The sequence below is a fragment of the Sorex araneus genome, chromosome 1 (assembly GCF_027595985.1).
Source record: "Sorex araneus isolate mSorAra2 chromosome 1, mSorAra2.pri, whole genome shotgun sequence".
Lineage (NCBI taxonomy): Eukaryota > Metazoa > Chordata > Mammalia > Eulipotyphla > Soricidae > Sorex > Sorex araneus.
In genome coordinates, this window is record NC_073302.1 from 153,963,988 (window position 1) to 153,983,296 (window position 19,309).

At 44.4% G+C, this 19,309-nt stretch overlaps 1 protein-coding gene across 1 annotated transcript in view; it reads left to right on the plus strand.

Moving 5' to 3' along the window:
• Positions 1–19,309, plus strand: part of IQGAP2 (IQ motif containing GTPase activating protein 2) — a 300,593-nt gene that overhangs the window by 274,324 nt on the left and 6,960 nt on the right. Inside the window, exons 29-34 of the mRNA XM_055136270.1 lie at positions 457–559; positions 1,600–1,741; positions 10,676–10,763; positions 13,838–14,050; positions 16,323–16,483; positions 18,685–18,822. Coding sequence (XP_054992245.1) covers positions 457–559; positions 1,600–1,741; positions 10,676–10,763; positions 13,838–14,050; positions 16,323–16,483; positions 18,685–18,822 — 845 coding nt within the window. The remainder of the gene's footprint in view (positions 1–456; positions 560–1,599; positions 1,742–10,675; positions 10,764–13,837; positions 14,051–16,322; positions 16,484–18,684; positions 18,823–19,309) is intronic.

Sequence of the window (19,309 nt, forward strand, 5' to 3'; positions counted from 1 at the left end):
ACTAGACATTATTTCTCACAAGCACAGGAAAAGATGTTCAATGTCATTAATGATTAAGTAAGTCTAAATCAAAACCACAATGAGATATATAGCTTCACAGCCACTGTCAAAAGGAGAAATAAAACTGTTGACAAGGATGTGGGGGGGGGAAAATCCCCAATCCCTGGTACCAACCCCCAATCCCTGGTACCTCATATGGTCCCCTGAGTGACTCCTGAGCGCAGAGCCAGGAGTAAACCCTGATCACTGCCAGGTACAGCTCCAAAACAAACAAAAAGAGGGTGTTGATGATGAACACATCATACAAATTTCATCTGTGGTGTCTTACTTGGAAAGTCAGATTTCCTTCAAATTACATCAGAAAAAATATAAATATATATACTTGTGAAAAACTGCAAGGGAACTATGTAGATGGTTGGAGTTGAGAATTTACTCTTCCCTCTGCTCTCTCTGAAGCTCCTGCTGGAACACCAGGATGCCATCGCACCTGAAAAGAACGACCCCCTGAATGAGCTGCTGGGGTCTCTGGGTGACGTCCCAAATGTGGAGTCATTTTTTGGTGAGAGCTGATTCCTTCAACTTATCTTCTGCTTTGCATTTAGTTGTCGGTGGGTTTGTTTTTCTTTTTTATTAAATACCAAAGTTCTTTTTTATTTGGGGTTGGGGGAAAGTCCACACCCAATGGTGTTCACGGATTGCTCCTATCTTTGTACTCAGGGATGACTCCTGATAGGCTCAAGGTCCATATGTGGTGCCAGGAATTGAATCCAGTCAGCCACGTGCAAGGCAAGCACCCTGCCCACTGCACAACTGCCCTAGTCTCTGAAGTTGTTTCTTAAATTATATTGACTTGTCCCTGCCAGTCTTAAGCATTCTGTAATTCACAGTATCCTGGGATATAAAACAATTTCATAGTCTTAAATGCTAGCCTGCAGATAGATCAGAAAGATTTTTTCAACCTTTGTCATAAAGGGACAAGTCATCATTAAAGAACCCAATTTCGGGGCTAAGAGCACAGGGCACTTGCCTTGCATAGAGACAACCCTGGTTCAACCTCTGTACCAGGTATGGTCCCCTGATCACTCCTGAGCACAGAGCCAGGACTAGCCGAAAAATAAATGTATTAGACATACCTTGCTATGATCTCTGAGGATTTCTCATACTACGTTTTCTCTCTCTTTTAGTAATTTTGGATATTTATATCCCATGCTATTTAAAATCCATTATATACTGGGCTGGAGCAATAGTACAGTGGGTAGGGTGCTTCCCTTAAACATGGCTGACCTGAGTTCAATTCCTGGTAAACACCACCAGATGTGATTCCTGAGTGCAGAGCCAGGAATAACCCCTGAGCGTCACTGGCTGTGACAAAACAGATAAACAATAAAATCAATTATATGAAAAGCCTCTTAAGCACTTAAGACTCTGTGTGTGTGTGTGTGTGTGTGTGTGTGTGTGTGTGTGTGTGTGTGTGTTTAAGACTACAGTATCCTTGCCAACCACTAGGCTTCTTTGCTGTAGACCCTTATCTTTCCTTGCTGGTTGCCTATCTCCTTACTACCTACTTTCATTAGAGAATAATGATGCTTTTCTCTACAGGGGAAGGAGCCATTGACCCCAATGACCCTAACAAGGCAAACACACTCAATCAACTCTTAAAGACAGAGATTTCTCTTTTCTTGACAAGCAAGTACGATTTAGGGGACAATGAAGCAGTGGATAGCCAAAACCTTTTGAAACAGTAAGTCTGGGGCACCCAGGGGACATGTCTCCAATTATTCATCTTAAACCAAGGCTAACCCCAAATCATTTCGTCCCTAAGACTTGAATATCGAAAGACACCCTGTCCATCCATCAAAATACAAGCAAAGGGTAAAAGACTAGTAATTTGAGAGGAAACTAGGTATTCTAACAGTGCATAAAAATTATCTAATTTTATGTCTTTGGAGTCATTTGATGCCTTTTCTTCAAGAAATGGATTTTCTGAACCTGTAGAAGTCCTGTAGTCACTGAAGGGATATGTCTGTCTGTGTCCCAGGTGGTCAGAGACGGTAAGGAAACCCCTTGCACCATTGCGCTTGTGGAATAGTTAATATTAAAGGCATGCCCATATAACACCTGTGGGATGTTGTAACTTATCGGCCTCATTCCTGTTAAACTGAACTTGGATGCATTTACCAGCTTAGATTACTTTATACCTTGCTTTCTGCCTCAAAAGAGATTTATTTTGGTGGTGGTGGTTTGTTGTTGTTTTTTAACTGAATCACAGTAAGACCCACAGTTTCAAAGGTCTTCCTGACACAGTGTTCCAATGCCAGTCCTTTCATCCATGTACATTTCTCACTACCAATGTCCCCGGTTTCCACCCCAGCCCTTCCTCCCTTTCTCACCCTCTCACCCCTCACCTCTCTCTCTCCTTCCTCTCCCTTTTCCTGTCCATTTCTACCTCCCTGCCCCCACCCCTGACTTTTGGGCATTATGGTGCACAGTACAGGTACTGAGAGGTTATCATGTTGTTCCTTTACCTCCTTTCAGCACTCATTTCTTGTCCAGAGTGATCATTTCCAATTAACATTATCAGGTTCCTTTTCTGTCCTAGCTGCCCTCCCCCACAACCCCATGTCACTGGGACAAGTTTCCAACCATAGACCATTCCTCCTGGCCCTCATTTCTACTGTCCTTGGGTTTTAATCTCTTACTGTGGTTTTTTTTTAATATCCCACAAATGAGTGCAATCATTCTATGTCTGTCACTCAACATGATACTCTCCATGTTCATCCATTTATAAAAAAATTTCATGACTTTATTTTTTTTCCTGATGGCTGTGTTCCAAGTTTCAATGTACCAAACTCTTTATTCAGTCGTCTGTTCTCGGGCACTCGGGTTGTTTTCAGATTCTGGCTATCGTGAATAGTGCTACAATGAGCTTAGGAGTCAGATGGCTTTTCTGCATTGTGCATTTTGGGGCCCTTATGGTATATTCCCAGGAGTGATTATTTGGTTATAAAGGCTCAATTTTTAGTTTTTTGAAGAATGTCGCATTATTTTCTAAAAAGGCTGGGGTAGTTGGCATTCCCACCAACAGTGAATGAGAGTCCTTTTCTCCCCTCATCTGTGCACTGGTTGATTTTGTTTTTGTAATTTTTTTTTACATATGCCAGTCTCTATGGCATGAGATATCACATTGTTGTTTTATTTGCATCTCCCTGATGATTAGTGATATAGAGCATTTTTTCATGTGCCTTTTAGCCATTTGTTTTTCTTGTCGGAGGGAGTTTATGTTCATCTCTTTTACCCATTCCCCGAAGATCTTAAATGAAGTAGCGCCCCATCTCCCACCATCTTTTGATCAGTATTGTCATTTTCCACTAAGGCTGTTGATGTGAACTATTCCACACTGGACTTTGGCACACAGACTAAGAAGCACATGGGCCATGATATGTCCCCAAAATCCAAATGTCACCCACCAAAAATTAGTGTTCACCAAACAGTGCAGCTCCTCATAGCTCAGAGGAGGAGAACGTGTCATAGCCCCTGGTGGGGTCAGTTGAACTTGGGCCAGCGTGGATAGTGGAAGTGGGGAATGGCAGCAGGAGGGACACATGCCTTGAACACACATTATTTCCAATCACCGTGTCCTGAGGTCTGCGATCATCTCCACTGTGGCAATATTTTTGTCTTCCGTTCGTCACTGCCACACTGCACACAGCCTTCATTTCCTGGCTGATTTCTTGCCAGATACTCAGTTACCTATGAAAATGGAAAATAAAAGGTGGGGAGAGTGGCTGGAAGATAGTATTGTGTTCAGAGCTCATGTCTAGAGTATTCCTGGCTGGAGTTCAATCCCCAGCACCTCTTAGTCTCCAGGACATCCGTGTGTGTGGCTCCGGAAGCCCCAAGCACTGCCAAGAAATCTCAGGCATCCCCACCACTGCAGGACCCGAGCAGCACCACGGCTTCAGGGACTTGCACTCCACCTCCAACCCGGTTGGCCGTGAGCTGCTGGCAGGGTGCCGGGGCCTCCTGAGCATCACTTGGAGTGTTCCTCCCTTCCAAAAAGATAGATGGGGGGTAGGGGGGGGTCAAGGAAGAAAATACAAAAACCTGTTTCTTTTTTAAAAAAAATTAAAATAAAAAGTCTATTAGACCATCTAGTGTAGCAGGTATTTAAATACTTTTCGTCCATCACATAGGATGGATGCTGGGGAGAGAGCAGTAGGCAGGCCAGGAATAGTCTCTGGTCCAGTGAGGAGCAGTTGGCTTCACTGCCCCCCTGTGGCTGGAGGCCAGGCCGTGGGTCTCGAGCTAACACCAGAGCTGAGAGCAGGTCCCCCCGGACTTTCTCAGACCCGGGTTTCTCAGCCTTTTCCAACTGTGGCTCCTCCTTCCCTCCCTGTGGCTCCCCTGGCCTCCCCCATCCCCAAGTCTTCAGCCGTGGCCCCCCATTGACCTTGTTTTCACCTGTGGCCCCTGGAATATCCTGGAAGCCCAATGGGGACCGTGTGGAGAAATGCTGCTCTAGACTCCGATTCCCCAGTGTGAATGGGCAGGGAGGGGACTTCAGACAGGGCAGCAGAAAGCAGGGAGAAACAGAAGCTGCTCTCTGCTCCCCCAAGCACACGTCCATAGCAAGATCCGGAGATACCCATCTCGCGCTTTGGCCACCCTCGGTCAATTAGGCCAGTTGCCTGCGACCCCGTCAGCTTTGTCCTTCGAAATAGGGGGATGTAATTCCCTCACAAGTGGCTTTGCCTGTGATTTCAAGACCATTTCCTCAAGTGCCGTTGATGCCAGGGTCTGCCTTGAATGAATGAAATCAGTTTGCATCGTGCAAAGTATCAAAATGATCTGAATATCCGGCATTAGTCCTGACTTCTGAATCTGACACCCCAGAGCTCTGTGAACTTTTAAAATTCACAGCGTCAAAGCAAAACCATGCGGGGCAGGCTGTTGAGCCAACACGTGTCTACACCCTGGAAACCCAGTAGAGTGTATAACCCCTGCCTCAGCCTGTTTGGGGCTCTTTGCCCGCTGAGTGTGCTGGAAATATGCAGCCTGCTCCTTTAACCGCTCCGTAGACGCAGACGTGTGTGTATGGGTATGTTAAGATGCACATAACAGAATTTACCAGTTTAACTTTCTACAGTGTGTAGTTCCTCTCTGTTCCCTTTTTGATGCTGTGTTGCTGATCTGGGACATGCATTGCGCTGCCGTGCTCCCCCGGGGCTGCATGTTTATCTGTGTTTATAAATATGTTCATCAGGAGTGGTGCTTGTGAACTTTTGGAATTCACATTGTCAAAGCAAAACCATCCAAGGCAGGATATTGAGCCACCGCGTGTCTGAGTCCTGGAAACCCAGTAGAGTGTAATCTTTGCCTCCACCTTTGTGGGGCTCTCTCCGCTGTGTGTGTGTGTGTGTGTGTTTGTGTGTGTTGTGGCACTAGCCAGGGTCACGCAGTTGGTTGTGGTGTGCTGGAGATGGCCCTCTTTCCTGGTGACGGCTGGGATCCCAGGCGGCAGTGCCACTGACTCAGTGCAAGTGGGGTGGTGCTGGGGATCAAACTCAGGGCCTCTCAGAGCCACTGACCTCTCCCCCACCCCCCGCCCATTTTAACCTTTTAAAGTATGTTCTTCAGTGACATTTTATACATTCAGATTGTTGTACAACCATAATTAATATCTAGTTGCAGAGCATCTTCAAATTAAACTGCCTTCCCAGCCATCACTCCCTAACCCCTGTCAGCTACTGATGTGCTTCCTGCCTCTGTGAATTTGCCCTTCCTGGATCTTTACTATAAATAGACCCATACGGTACGTGGCCTGTTTTGCGTGGCATTTCTTACCAAGTGTGATGTTTTTGATTGTGTGGAAATATTTTTGCTTTTATGGAAATACTGCATTCCCCCTAGACATTTGGGACAGAGGTGAGCGCTGACTGGGATGTTTGCTCTCCCAGGGCCTCTGCTCACGGTCACCAGGCTTTACTGCCCATAAGGACAGGATCCTGGCCCTTTATCTTTTCTGGAATCTGAGAACAGGCAGTGACCATGATAGTAGGACGTGACTATACCCCCATGCACGGGCCATCTGCAGAGCTAAAGGAAAACAACGGCTGATGGGCCTGAGAGGCCGGGATGGCACGTATTTGAGTAGGGAGGAATATTTCACTTCTAGTTCTAGTTCCCATCAGCACATCTGGGCCATTGCCATTTGCCGGGGCAGCCCAGCCTGGTGATGCTTAAACAGCACATCAGGAGCTGGGGAGGGTATCTCAGTAGGCTGGAGCTGCTGCTAGTGTACAGGGACCCCAGGTTTAGTTCTCAGCACTGCAAGGTCTCCTGCGCCACCACTGGGAGTGACCCCCATGCACTGAGCCCAAAGCGGCCCCCAAGCACTGTCAGGCATGACCCCCAAACCAACAACAAACAGAACATTAAAAAAAATAGTCTTAGGGTCTTAGGATAGAACATAGGCAAGTCACCTAATCCTGGATTTACTCCCCATTAATGGGGTGTAACAAGGGGGCCTGCGGGGAGAAGGAAGAGTAAATGAAGTCAGGTAGAGTACAAAGATGGATGACATTGTAAATCTCCCCTTATCGCTTATGATTCAGCTTAAAATATGTGACCTTGTGGCCTTTATTAAGCTTGTTTTCCTCTGGAAGTATGCGTGTTTAAGTAGAATTTAATATTTGTGGTCTTTAATCAGATTTGGCTGCCTGAGTGCTTACGTTGTCCTCTCGGGAGAATTTTTTCCCTCTCACATGGTTTAGTTTAAGCATCCGTCATCCCAGCTGGAGGAATGCTAGCTAGCGCTGGGGTCCAGCCCTGCACAAGCACTCAGTGGCCAAGGTGAGAGTTGGGGCCGAGAGCTAAAAATGTGTGAGCATGTTCTTAAGAGTTTTAAACAGTGGGGAGGATCCCGTAGCTTTCACCATCCTGGATTATACACGACCAGAAGGATCCCATGGCTTTCACCGTCTCAGGTTCCTTTTCAACCTTGGCCACACTGTCAGCCTGAGGTTGCAGCTCAGCAGTGTTACTGGGGCCAGTGTTCTACCCCCAGCTGTGCGCGTGAGAGTGGACAAACCCAGGGCCGATTAGTAGCCGACAGGCTTTGTGTCATTTCCCATGGTGAGGTTTGGATACAGCGCTGACGCATCAGCTCCCTAGGGCCATTCCTTTTGTTTTTGTTGTTGTTGTGATTGTTTGTTTATTTTGGAGAGGGTGGAGGGGATCACACACTGTAGTGGTGCTCGAATAGACCTGGCTGCAGTGTGTCGAAGCTGGTGTGTTCTTTTGTGTTGCTAGCGCTGCTGGGACTGCACTCAGGACACAGGGCAACACAGGGATCAAACTTTGATCCTTGCGCCTGCACTGAGACACTCTTGTGCCCTCTCTCCCTCCCTCTCACATCCCTTCATTCTTTCTCAAAATTCAGTGCCTATGCGGAAAGCGCAGGGTCTTTGCTTTGATTGGCCTGTCTAATCTGCTGTCTGAGCAATCCCGGACCAATGCTCTCACCCAGAGGCTGAGGCAGGCTGGCTTGTCTCCAGGGCATGGTGTTGGCATGGGGGAAGGGAGGAGTCATAGTTGAGGTCATGGGCAAACTCAAGTGTGAGTGGACTATATATATAGACTATCGGTTCTCTAAATGTTATCATGAAGAGGCCTTGGGGAAACTTGGAAAAGAGAAATGAGCGCCAGGAGGAAAGGGACCCTGGCACCTTGGCTCCGCTGTCGGCCCATGATACAGCAAGGGAATGTGACTGGTTTTCTGCAGCTCCAGACAGGGGAGTGTAATTCCACCATCAGGCCTCTTAGATCTATTACCTCCTTGTGGTGGGCTTGTGCCCCCAGTGATGAAGTCTAGACGTTAGTAGGAAATAGTCACCACAGAGTGAGTGTCCCATTGACTGGTGAATGTTCCATAATGTGCATCAGATGAAAGCGAATGGGAGCCCTGCACATAATATTAACGTTTCTAGAAGTCCTTTTTTCAAAACTGTGAGGGCTGGGATGGGGCTCGGTGGTGAAGCACATAGGCCCTGCATGTGTGAGGCCCTGTGTCTCCCCCCACGACTCACACTGCAGTACCAGCACAGAAATGGGTGAAATGCCTTCTGATGGTCTGGTTTATGTAGGCCAGGATAGCCAAAATGCTGCTTAGGCAAAAGGGACTCACCATGTACAGTTATTCCTGCACGATTGTCTGTTGTATGTTCCAGTGTGTTTCACACTTGCCACACAGCTCAGTGTGGACTTGGAGTGTACCAGGGGCTACTTTGGCCAGTGACAACCACTGGACAACTCAGTGACCATGACCAGGATGAGTGCTTCCCAGGAGTGCTGTCCCAGTGAAGGGCTCCCCAATTCATTCATTCATTATTCACTCATTCATTCATTTTAAGCTGCAGGAGCTCCCCTTTTGACCTGAGACCTGTTCACCTGTAGATTTATTGTGGGGAGGGGAGGGGAGGTCCCTGAGAGGAAGCAGATTGGTTCTTATGCGTCTGATGTCTGGAGGAGATCTTCGGCACTGGATTCCATGAGCTTGCAGGAAGGTTGAAGGTTCAGAGACCGAGAGACTGTGTGGGTCAACCCTTGTCAGCAGCCCTGAAACAAGTCAACATTCTTTGTCCTGGAGGGGCAGGCTTTAAGGACCTGGTCACTTGGCCTCTCAAGGAAGCCTCTCTCGGGGCTGGAGCGATAGCACAGCGGGTAGGGCGTTTGCCTTGCACGCGGCCGACCCGGGTTCGATCCCCGGCATCCCATATGGTCCCCCAAGCACCGCCAGGAGTAGTTCCTGAGTGCAAAGCCAGGAGTAACCCCTGAGCATCGCTGGCTGTGACCCAAAAAGCAAAAAAAAAAGGAAGCCTCTCTCACCAAGACCAGCCAGGAGTTTCCTGGAAGCCTAGAGCATACGTTGTTCCTAGAATATTATCATGAATAAAATGACAAGTCACTGTGTTGACGCTTCTTAAATCACCCAGAGCTCTCGGCTGCACATTCCTAGTGAATGTGTTTGCAGCATGAAGTCTGGAGCCCTCACCATGGCCAGCTCCCAGGAAGGTGAAGAGAATGACGAGGTGCGTGCAGCTCAGACTCAGAGTGTGGGCTGCTCCCAGACAGCCCCACAGCCCCAGCTGTGAGGGGGCCCAGGACCAGCGGAAATGGTGTCGATCATTCTCCTCAGACAGACGTGCAGTAAATAGGAAATGAGAAAAATAGTGTTTACAGATGGTCTGGGTTTTATCTTCCTTTTCAAAAATAGCCCATGGAAACCAACTTTGCGGGAGTCCTCTGACATCTGTGAACAATTGGCCCTAGGCGTCAACATGGGAATGGTGTTTTTGTTTCATTTCTCAAGTTTCACATGGTGTGAATATTTCCTGCCATTGCATTTGGAAGAAATGCATCAGGCAGTGCTAGCGTGTTATGCTTTGGAAAGAACTGAGGGTAAATGCTAGCCATAAAGGTACCATACAAAGTGGAAACTTCAGAACTCAGGGACTGGTTCCCCTTCAGAGCAAAGAATCTAGGCGTACTACTCAAACTTGTGTCCACATGAGCAGATGTTGGCGCTGGAGAGATGGTTCAGTGGGTAGGGCAAGTGCACATCGCTGACCCATGTTGGATTCCCATCATCCCATATGGTTCCCCAAACACAGGGAGAAGTGATCCCTGTAGTGATCACAGGTGTGAGCACAGAGCCAGGAGTAAACCCCGAGCCCAACTAAGTATGCGCCGCCCCCTCCCTGGCCAGAACAATAAGAAAATGAGCAGTTGTTGCCCATTTGCTATTATGCCAAAATCGTTTCATGATTACACATCTGGGTCTTTAATGTAGAAGGGGAGTGGCCGGTTTCCATCTAGACCACACTGAGAAAAATCCATAAAAGTTTGAGCATTTCCAGCATTTTCCAATTTCTTCTGATCTCTACCACCTGAAGACAGGGACCCCAGAGCTCTCTTAGTTCCCCTACCAGACCTGAAGTTTGTGAGCGCCTCTCCCCACAGCTGCCTTTTGGCAGTCAGCAGTCAACCCTCCACAGCCCTTGGGGCCTTCAATTAGCTTTCTCAGAGCACAAGGGTGAGACTCACTCTAGCTCCGGAAAGCTTCTGTTGGATGCAACATGCTCAGAAGTGTATCTTTAGTGTCAGGAAAGGGAGATATGAAGGCGCCAGAGAGCTAGTACAAAGGTTAAGTCACTTGCCTCACTTACAGCAGCTGCTGCAACATATATGGTTCAAATCCCAGTACCAAATATGGTTTCCAGACACCTCCAGGTGTGACCCCTGCTCAACACAGAGCCAGGGGTGTTCCCTGAGCACCCCTGGGTGTGTCCCTCTTCCATTCCCACAGCGCTTGTCCCCCACCACCACAAAGAAGCAGAAGGATTTAGATAAGAAATCTTAGGACTCCTGTGTCTATGGAAACTCTTACTGTATCTAACAGGAAACTCTTCCTGTATCAAGCCTGTACAGCCAGTCTTCCATCATTAAACACTCAAAGCTTTCAGTGCCCTTAGAGCAATGGTAATTTCTGCAAGACTTTGATGTTCGGGGATCCTCCTGGAAAAGCTTTCTCTCTGTATGTGTGTGCACATCTCCCTCAGGGGAAGCGGGGGGTTAAGCCTCAGCCCCATGGTCTGAAAATCTGTCTCTTCTCAAGGACCAAAATGTTGATCATTGACGTGATCCGGAACCAGTCAGGGACCACGCTGACGGATATTTTAGAGACACCAGCAACTGAACAACAGGTAACTAATTGGATCTTGGTGAATAGTCAGTATAAAAGATTTGAGCTTATTTTCTCAATGGTTCTTAGCGGTGTATGTTGACGGTTAGAGAAGCAAAATGGTTCTCAAACAGGAAACAAGGAAATGTTTTCTTTCATTCTGATGAACTGCTATCAGCCCGTCTGTGAAACCCATCTGGAGTAGCACTGGAAATGAGGTAAAGCAAGCAACACCGCATGTGAGCTGGAGGGTGATCTGGACTTTGCAGTTCTCAGACTGTTCATCATAAACTTTATCTTCCAGTGAATGGATGAATAGTCAAGAAAAAGAAAGAGATAGTTCTGGTCAACAAGATATAGAAAAATGCCTTTCCTAGTTTGTGTATTTTCAAACTGGAAGAAACCAGTCTCATGTAGTCAAACTGTTTTTCAAATTCTTCGGAAGCAAATATTTTTTGTCCATTGGGATCAAAACACCTTTATTCTGGTTTAATCAAGGTATTTTAAATATATTCTTACTGAGTTTCTTCCAAATTTAGTTTTAATGTGACTATGCTTTAGGACCAAAAATTGCCACTCCTGGGTAAAACAGGTTAAGGTTAATATCTTGCATATGGCAAACCCAGTTGAGTCCCCAGAATCACACGGTCCCTGAGCACTGCAGGGGTGGCTCAGGGGCCAAGAACTGCTAGGTCACTTAATAATGAATAACTCCTCATTCCTGGCTCCTCTTATTGAACAGCTGCCCTGCTGTTGGGGAGTCATAACCGGACCCCATAAGGACCACTTCTAACCCTCTCCAAAGGAAAAAAAAAAACAAAAATTGCCACTCCCTAAAGAAAAGTTACGAAAAGTACATAATTCTTCTTAGCAGAACTATTCATTATTTTCCTGAATCTCCACCCCCCCTTTTTTTTGTTTTGGTTTTGGACTACACTTGGCTGTGCTCAGGGATTATTCCTGGCTCTGTGCTCAGGGATCATTCCTGACCATGCTCAGGGGGACCATACATAGTGCCAGGGATCAAAGTCGGCTCGGACACATAAAGGGCAAGGCCCTACCCAATGTATTATTTGCCCAGTCTCCTGAAGCTTTCTCTTGGCTGCTAGGAAATCATTTTGTCATGTTTAGTAAAGGGTACAAAATAAAAGTGGATGATGTCTGTTAATATATGGATATTTTAAACAAGGTAGGTGAAATATTCTTAATTTAGCATTACAAACTTTCCGTTTTTATTACATATTTTGTTTCCCCACCCCCAGATGTAATCTGATCACTGAAAACACAAACTTGCAAGAACATCTATGGCTCTGTACCTCCTAAAAAAAATAACAGCAGGCTCCTGAAAATAGTTCTTTGCCTCAGTTTCCTGAGTTGTAAAATGGGAAGAACAGCAATAGTCCCAAATCACAGGTAGAATTAAATGAGTTCAGGCATGGTCAGTGGTAGAATAGTTGACATGTATTGACTGTCAACCACTGCTATACTTACTGTCCATCCTATTAAACTGTGCATTTTGTCTTTTAGCACAAATATCCTGCCACTTCTCTGGGTCACACAATTGTCTTAAATAGTAAAAAGGGGTAGATCACTAATATCTTTAGTATTGGTTTGTTATTTTGGGTTTTCTTTTTCCATATCAAGCTATCCAAATACTATTTATTCATTCATCTTCTCACTATATATATATGCAATATATTATTTGTTATTATTTTATTATTTATTATTATTCTTCCCTTTGGTTCAAACCCTACAGGTTTTCATAGTTTGAGAATGACTCCCATGTCAACACAAACTTCTCTAACTGCTTTCATGGTTTTTGTAGGGGGCTGGGGGTACCCACACTTCCAGATGTGCTCAGGGTTAATCCTGGCTCTGTGCTCAGTGATCACTCCGGGCAGTGCTCTTGGGATGATATGGGTACCAGGGATCAAACCTGGGTCAGCCGCATGCAAAGCAAGCATTCTCCCCATTATAATACATCTCCCACTCCTGCATTTCTGACTTTCAAATCTCCATAAAATGTGACTGATATTTGAAATTGTAGTTGCGTCCTACATGTTTGGGGTTATATTTTGGTAACTCATTTAATTTTTATTTAAAGGCATATATGTGTATGTATATATGCATGTGTGTATGTATATATACACACACATACATATATATGTATATATGTATATATACATATACAAACACACACACACATATATAGTGGCTTTTTGGTCACACCTGGCAATACTAAGGGGTTACTTCTGGCTCTGCCTCAAGAATCGCTTCTGGCGGTGCTCGGGGGACCATATGGGATCAAACCCGGGTCAGTCACATGCAAGGCCAATGCCCTTCCCGCTGTACTATAGCTCAGGCCACCTAGTTTTTTTTTTTAATGGTTTTCTTTTTTGTTGCTTTTGTTCTGGAGCCACACCTGGCAAAACTCAGAGGTTACTCTGGCTCTGTACTCAGAGATCACACCTGCAGTGCTCAGGGGACCTTATAGGATGCCAGGGATCGAACCCAGGTCAGCCACTTGCCAGGCAAGCAAAACCCTACCCTCCGACCCACGATAATGTCACCCTGGCTCTGAGTCATTTGAATCATTTGACTTTAATTTCCTCCACTGGCCTCTCTGGGAACTGAAATCTTCCCATCCAAGATGTCAGAGTATCGATTTTCCATTCTTAATGTAATTTATTAGGCTGGAGAGATAGTACAGCATTTGCCATGTGCACAACTGACCTGGATTTGCACCACATATGGTCCCCAAGCTCCACCAGGAGTGATCCCTGAGTAGAGATCCAGAAATAAGCCCTGAGCATAATTGAATGTGTCCTCCCTCACCCCCCAAAAAACATATTGTCTTGACAATAAAGTAGATATTTAGAATGTTGCCCAGAGTAGACCTGCCGTGTTTCTCATAATGAAGCCATTCTTTCCCGAAGGCCTGCTTCAGATCCTACCAGGAACACCCTGTTTCTGACCTCAGACCCTTGGCTTGCGGACTTTCTTAGTTTGGATGTGAACTTGCCTCATACAACTTCTGAATCTGCGAGATTAGGAAAGCAGAGAAAAATCAGCCTCTCTCTGGTCTTCCCCTTTCAGGAACTCGAACACTCCAAAGACATGACGAGCCGTGCCATTTTCGATTCGAAGGCGCCGGAAGAAATGAAGAACAGCCAGGCAATAGTTACGGACGCACAGCTGCCCCTGGAGCAGAAGAAGAGGAAAATCCAGAGGAATCTTCGGACCCTGGAGCAGAATGGACTTGTGTCATCCAAAAATAAATACCAAGATCTTCTCAATGAGATTGCCAAGGTTTTAAGAAACAGTATTTTCTTTCTTCCTGACTTAGCAGACATTGCTAATCATAGGCCACTTGCTGGGCTCCCAGGGAGGGGCTCCTAGTTGCTTAGGCCATGGTACCCAGCCTCCTCAATATTGCAGATTTGTGAGGGTCTCCAAGCATTTGATGACTTTCAATAGCAGATAATCACAACTGCCCCCAGTCCTTTGGAGAGTTGATACACACCAGAAATGCATGCTCAGGAAATGTAACGACAGGTTCCTTCTCTGCCTCCAAGTTGTACCTGCTGGTTCTGATGCTTTCAAAGACTTCTCTCCAGTTATTATTTATCATTTAGCTCAGTTGCTCTTCAACCTGCCACTGACATGGTCATTTTGTGTCCCCGAGATTTTGCCACTGAGCAGTTCAGCATGATGCAGCTCAGACTTAAAGATTCGTTTCTGTTTTCTCATTCCATATTTTCACAGTTGGGAAACTTCTGAGAAAAGGAGCTCAAATTAGTGCAAGGAAACCTAGCAGGAAATGGCCGAGATCTGTTGGCCAAGGATAAGGAAGTATATTTTTGGATTAAAAGGACATTTCATTCGTTGTACCCAAATATGTAAATCAAAATGGGCCTGAAGGTTAAGGGTAGCTAAAAGAATCAGAACAAAAAATAATTTTCTTTCCTTCTGGGAGGGCTGTTTACTGTAGTTTGTTCTCCCTTGGAAAATTAGGATCTGTTCTGACTTAAGTTCATACTCCTGAGCCTGGATCTTTCAAGAGAATTATATAACATAGGGGTGGAAAATAATTTTCTTTGTGACTCTGTGATAGAGAAAGTGATGCTTTCACCTCAGAAGCAGAAAGAAAAACAACAACAACAACAAAAAAAAACCTATCATGAAGATTTTTTCCGATCAATTAGTTTTCTTCAAGAAGGGGATCTCCAGAAATGGTTTTGAATTTGTTCACAAAGGAAAAATACTAAACAGTCATTTCTGGTGGCTGGAGTGATAGCACAGCGAGGAGGGCATTTGCATGCCAACGCAGGTTCGATTCCCAGCATCCCATATGGTCCCCCAGCACCGCCAGGAGTAATTCCTGAGTGCAGAGCCAGTAGTGACCCCGGTGCATCGCTGGGTATGATCCGAAAAACAAAACACAACAAAATTTTTTTTAAAAAAACAATCATTTCTTTAAATAAAGTATTTTCATAGATTATAGTTAGAATTCTTTTTTTAAATTTTAAACCATTCTTTAAATTTGCGTTCAGTATATAATTTTTTTAAGCTGTCAGGAAACTTGAACAACTTTCATATTCCAGCAGCTCTATTGCACTAAATCCAAATAATAGTATCACTGCTGAATCTTTTCAACTGCTCTTGAGAACCCAGTGATTGTCCCAGAGTGACTGCAGCCCTTAAGAAACATTAGGTAGACTAGGAAGGAGATTATTTTCATTTATTTCTGAAATGAATGCAACACATGTAGATCTTTTGGTTTAAAGTGTTCTTCAGGGGAGAATGTTTAAAATATGCTGTGAGATATTAGTTTCTGTTTTGTCTTTGCGGTGCTGGGGTTCAAGCTCAGGACCTCACACAGGGATGCCATGTCCTGCACTACTGCCCCAGCCTGAAAATATTCTGAAGACAGTGCTTGGCTACTGCCTAAGTCTTCCTTTTGCCCTTATTTTTTCCCCATGTATGTCTGTGTTCTTTATTTTTTATAAAAATTTTTTTATTGAATCACAGTGAGATAGATCCTTACAAAAGTATTCATATTTAGGTTTCAGTCATACAGTGTTCCAGCACCCATACCTCCACCAGTGTACATTCCCCAACTCATTGTCCCCAGTTTCCCTCCCAGCACCCCCCATCCCCACCCCCAGCCTGCCTCTATAGCACTTTCTCTCTCTCTCTCTCTCTCTTTCTTTTCTCCTTCTCTCCCTCTCTCTCTCCCTCTCTCTTTCCCTCCCTCCTTCTGGGCATTATGGTTTGTAATAGGTATTGACAAGTTATCATGTATATCCCTCTACCTACTTTCAGCACTCAGTCCAGAGTGATCATTTCCAGCCATCATTGTCATCATGCTCTTCTCTAATCTATCTGTCTTACCCCCTACTGGTGGCAAGCTTCCAATTGTGGGCCAGTCCTCCTTGCCCTTGTTTCTACTGTCCCTGGGAATTAGTCTCATATTATGTTTTTTTATATTCCACAAATGAGTGCAATCATTCTATGTCCATCCCTCTCTATCTGACCATAAAGCAGGCCATCCAGTGAATCTGTCACCCCCTTGTTCTAGGATATTCGAAATCAGAGAATTCATCGGAAGCTTCGAAAAGCAGAGTTGGGAAAACTTCAGCAGACCCTGAAGGCACTTGATGAGAAGTCATCATTCTTTGAGGACCAAATTAATTATTATGATACCTACATAAAAACTTGTGTAGACAACTTAAACAGGAAGTAAGTTAAAAATCATGTGGCCTTCATTTGATACATAATGATTTTTAAAGGAGGTAATGATTTTATCTGTCATTTCTGGCTGTTGGGTTTGTAGCAAACTTCTGGACTTATCACCAAAACCTAGACTCATCGGGATAAATTTAGAAACTTTTAAATTTTCAAACATCATTAGAATTAAAGATTGTACAGGTTGCCCAAGTGTATTATAAGTAGCACAATACTACTTTAGTATTATTAGTAGAAGTACTTTCATTATTCCATTTTTATTTATTTATTTATTTATTTGCTTTTTGGGTCACACCTGGCGATGCACAGGGGTTACTCCTGGCTCTGCACTCAGGAATTACCCCTGGCGGTGCTCAGGGGACCATATGGGATGCTGGGATTTGAACCCGGGTTGGCCACGTGCAAGGCAAACGCCCTACCCGCTGTGCTATCTCTCCAGCCCCTCATTATTCCATTTTTAGTAGTATTACTAGAAGTACTTTCATTATTCCATTTTTATTTTTTACTTAAAGGTATTTTAAGTCACCATGCAAATATAAAATCTATCATTATTTTAAATGTTTATAAGAATATTTTTACATACTTGATAATATTAGATAAGCCAGCTATTTGCCAATGTAGCTTAATGATTTTAAGCTACTCACTGGCTTTTAAAAATTGTTACTGGCACAAAAGGCATACTTTGGCAGATCTTTTATACCATTAGCACCTACATCATAGATTTTTATACACAATATAGCCATTTTCAATGAGCATTATTTGCTTGTAATTATTCTTATCACTAGACTCAGGTCAATATTAATCAAATTTTAATTATGCATTTAAATATGTAATACAGTATTTTCAGTACAATTTGCAGTCAGACAGTGGAAAATGAAAAAATCAATTACATTAATCATAATAAAATCAATGAAAGAAAATAACTTTTTTTCTGAGCTTCACTAGATCTGAAATTTATTTTGTATTTTAATAAAAATGTTTAATAGGGGCCATACTGATGACTTCCAGGATGAAACTCAGGGCTTTGTGGGCCCCACCAACTTACCAGCCCCATTTCTGAATTTCAGTGTATTTGCTTTTAACTGTAAATTATTTGTATACTACTTTGGGGAGAAAAAGTTAGTCAGGCTCGTTTTCAATGGAAATGAGTATTAGAGATTTTCTTTCACATTTATTGCAACTACTTAGCTGCATTTTAAGTTGGTGGTTCAGTGAATCATTCTTGGGTATTGATTCTGTCTCACACACTACGACCTTGATCCAGTCCAGTGAACACCCCTGAACCCCAGTGTTCTCATTGTTCAGAAAAGTATCAAAGGTACCAGCCTCCCCAGTATTGCTTGAGCTAAGTGAACTAATGTACGAAGGAAATAATGATACAGAATTGTATTCATTTCAAAGGAATGAGATAATAGCAAAGGAATGTATTTTATTTTTTTAGCTTTATTTAAACACTGTGTTTTACAAAGCTGTTCATGATACCATTGTTTAGGGGATTCAATGTTCCAACACCAAGCCCACCATCAGTGTGACCTTCCCTCCACCAGTATCCCCAGTTTCCCACCCTACCCCCATGCCTGCCCAGTAACAGGCACAAAATAGTTTTACTCTATATTGGTTCGGAATGTATTCATTTCAAAGCACTACAGAAATGTTCATTTGATTAATGAAAGACAGATATTTAGCAAGGACTTAGAATGTTGCCAGCTGTGTCATGTCTAGTGTATTAAACAGTGCTCAAAACACAGAGAATATAGTCCATGTTGTTCCTCCAAAGCTATTTACAAGATCATATAATACAGCCACTTGGTTCAATATGCCTGAGAGAGTCCAAGTTTCAAGAACGTTAGTAGTTCAAACTAACAGTAGTTCAAACTGCTATACTATATTTCCACTAGTTTGAATATTACTACTAATTTGAATATTAGTAGTTCAAACTGATATGAGTAGTTCCAATACTGGCCTGTAGTTCAAACTTCAGTTGCTTCAAAACAATTCCTTGAACAATTCAGTCATGGGGTTCAGGAAACGTTGTCCCCTCCTGTCATTTAATGGGATGGGGGGAGGCAGAAGAGGGGAGGGGCGAGCACGGGGGTCAGGTGCAAGCGTTGAGGTTGCACCTTAGTTATTGCTGTTGCACAGCCAGAAGCATCTACATTTGTAGTCACGATGCATGACTGTTTCTCATTCACCAGAGCTTCTCGGAGATCCATTAAACTGGAGGGAAGAGAAGAACTCAAAGGACCCAAGAGAGCAAAGCCAGTGCGGTACACGGCGGCAAAGTTGCATGAGAAGGGCGTTCTCCTGGACATCGATGACCTGCAGATAAACCAGTGAGTGCCACCTGGAATCTGCTCCAACACACATGTCCTCTGAGTGCCCAAGAGCTGACTCACCGCATTCCCATTTCCTGTGGCCTTTGAAGACAGCCTTGTTGAGCCTATGGGACTTAGCTTAGATCACTGGTGACAGGGGAAACACACTCCTTGTAAACTGCAGTCTCCCTCCCCCGCCCCCGCGCCAGGCCTTCAGCATCTGGTGTGTGGGGGTTGGGGAGTGGGGGTGGCCTAGGAAGTGCTGTATGAAGACTCTGTGACTGTGTTTGCCAGGGTCTTTCCAATGTCTTCAGATTTGTGAGCACCCCCACTTCTACCCCCACTTCCCTCCAAAAGCTCTGAATTCCAGCTGTGAGGATGGAAGGCAGGGCTGTCTTTTGATTCTGGATGGACGAGATAGATAGATAGATAGATAGATAGATAGATAGATAGATAGATAGATAGATAGATAGATAGATAGATAGATTGATTTGTTTGGGATTTT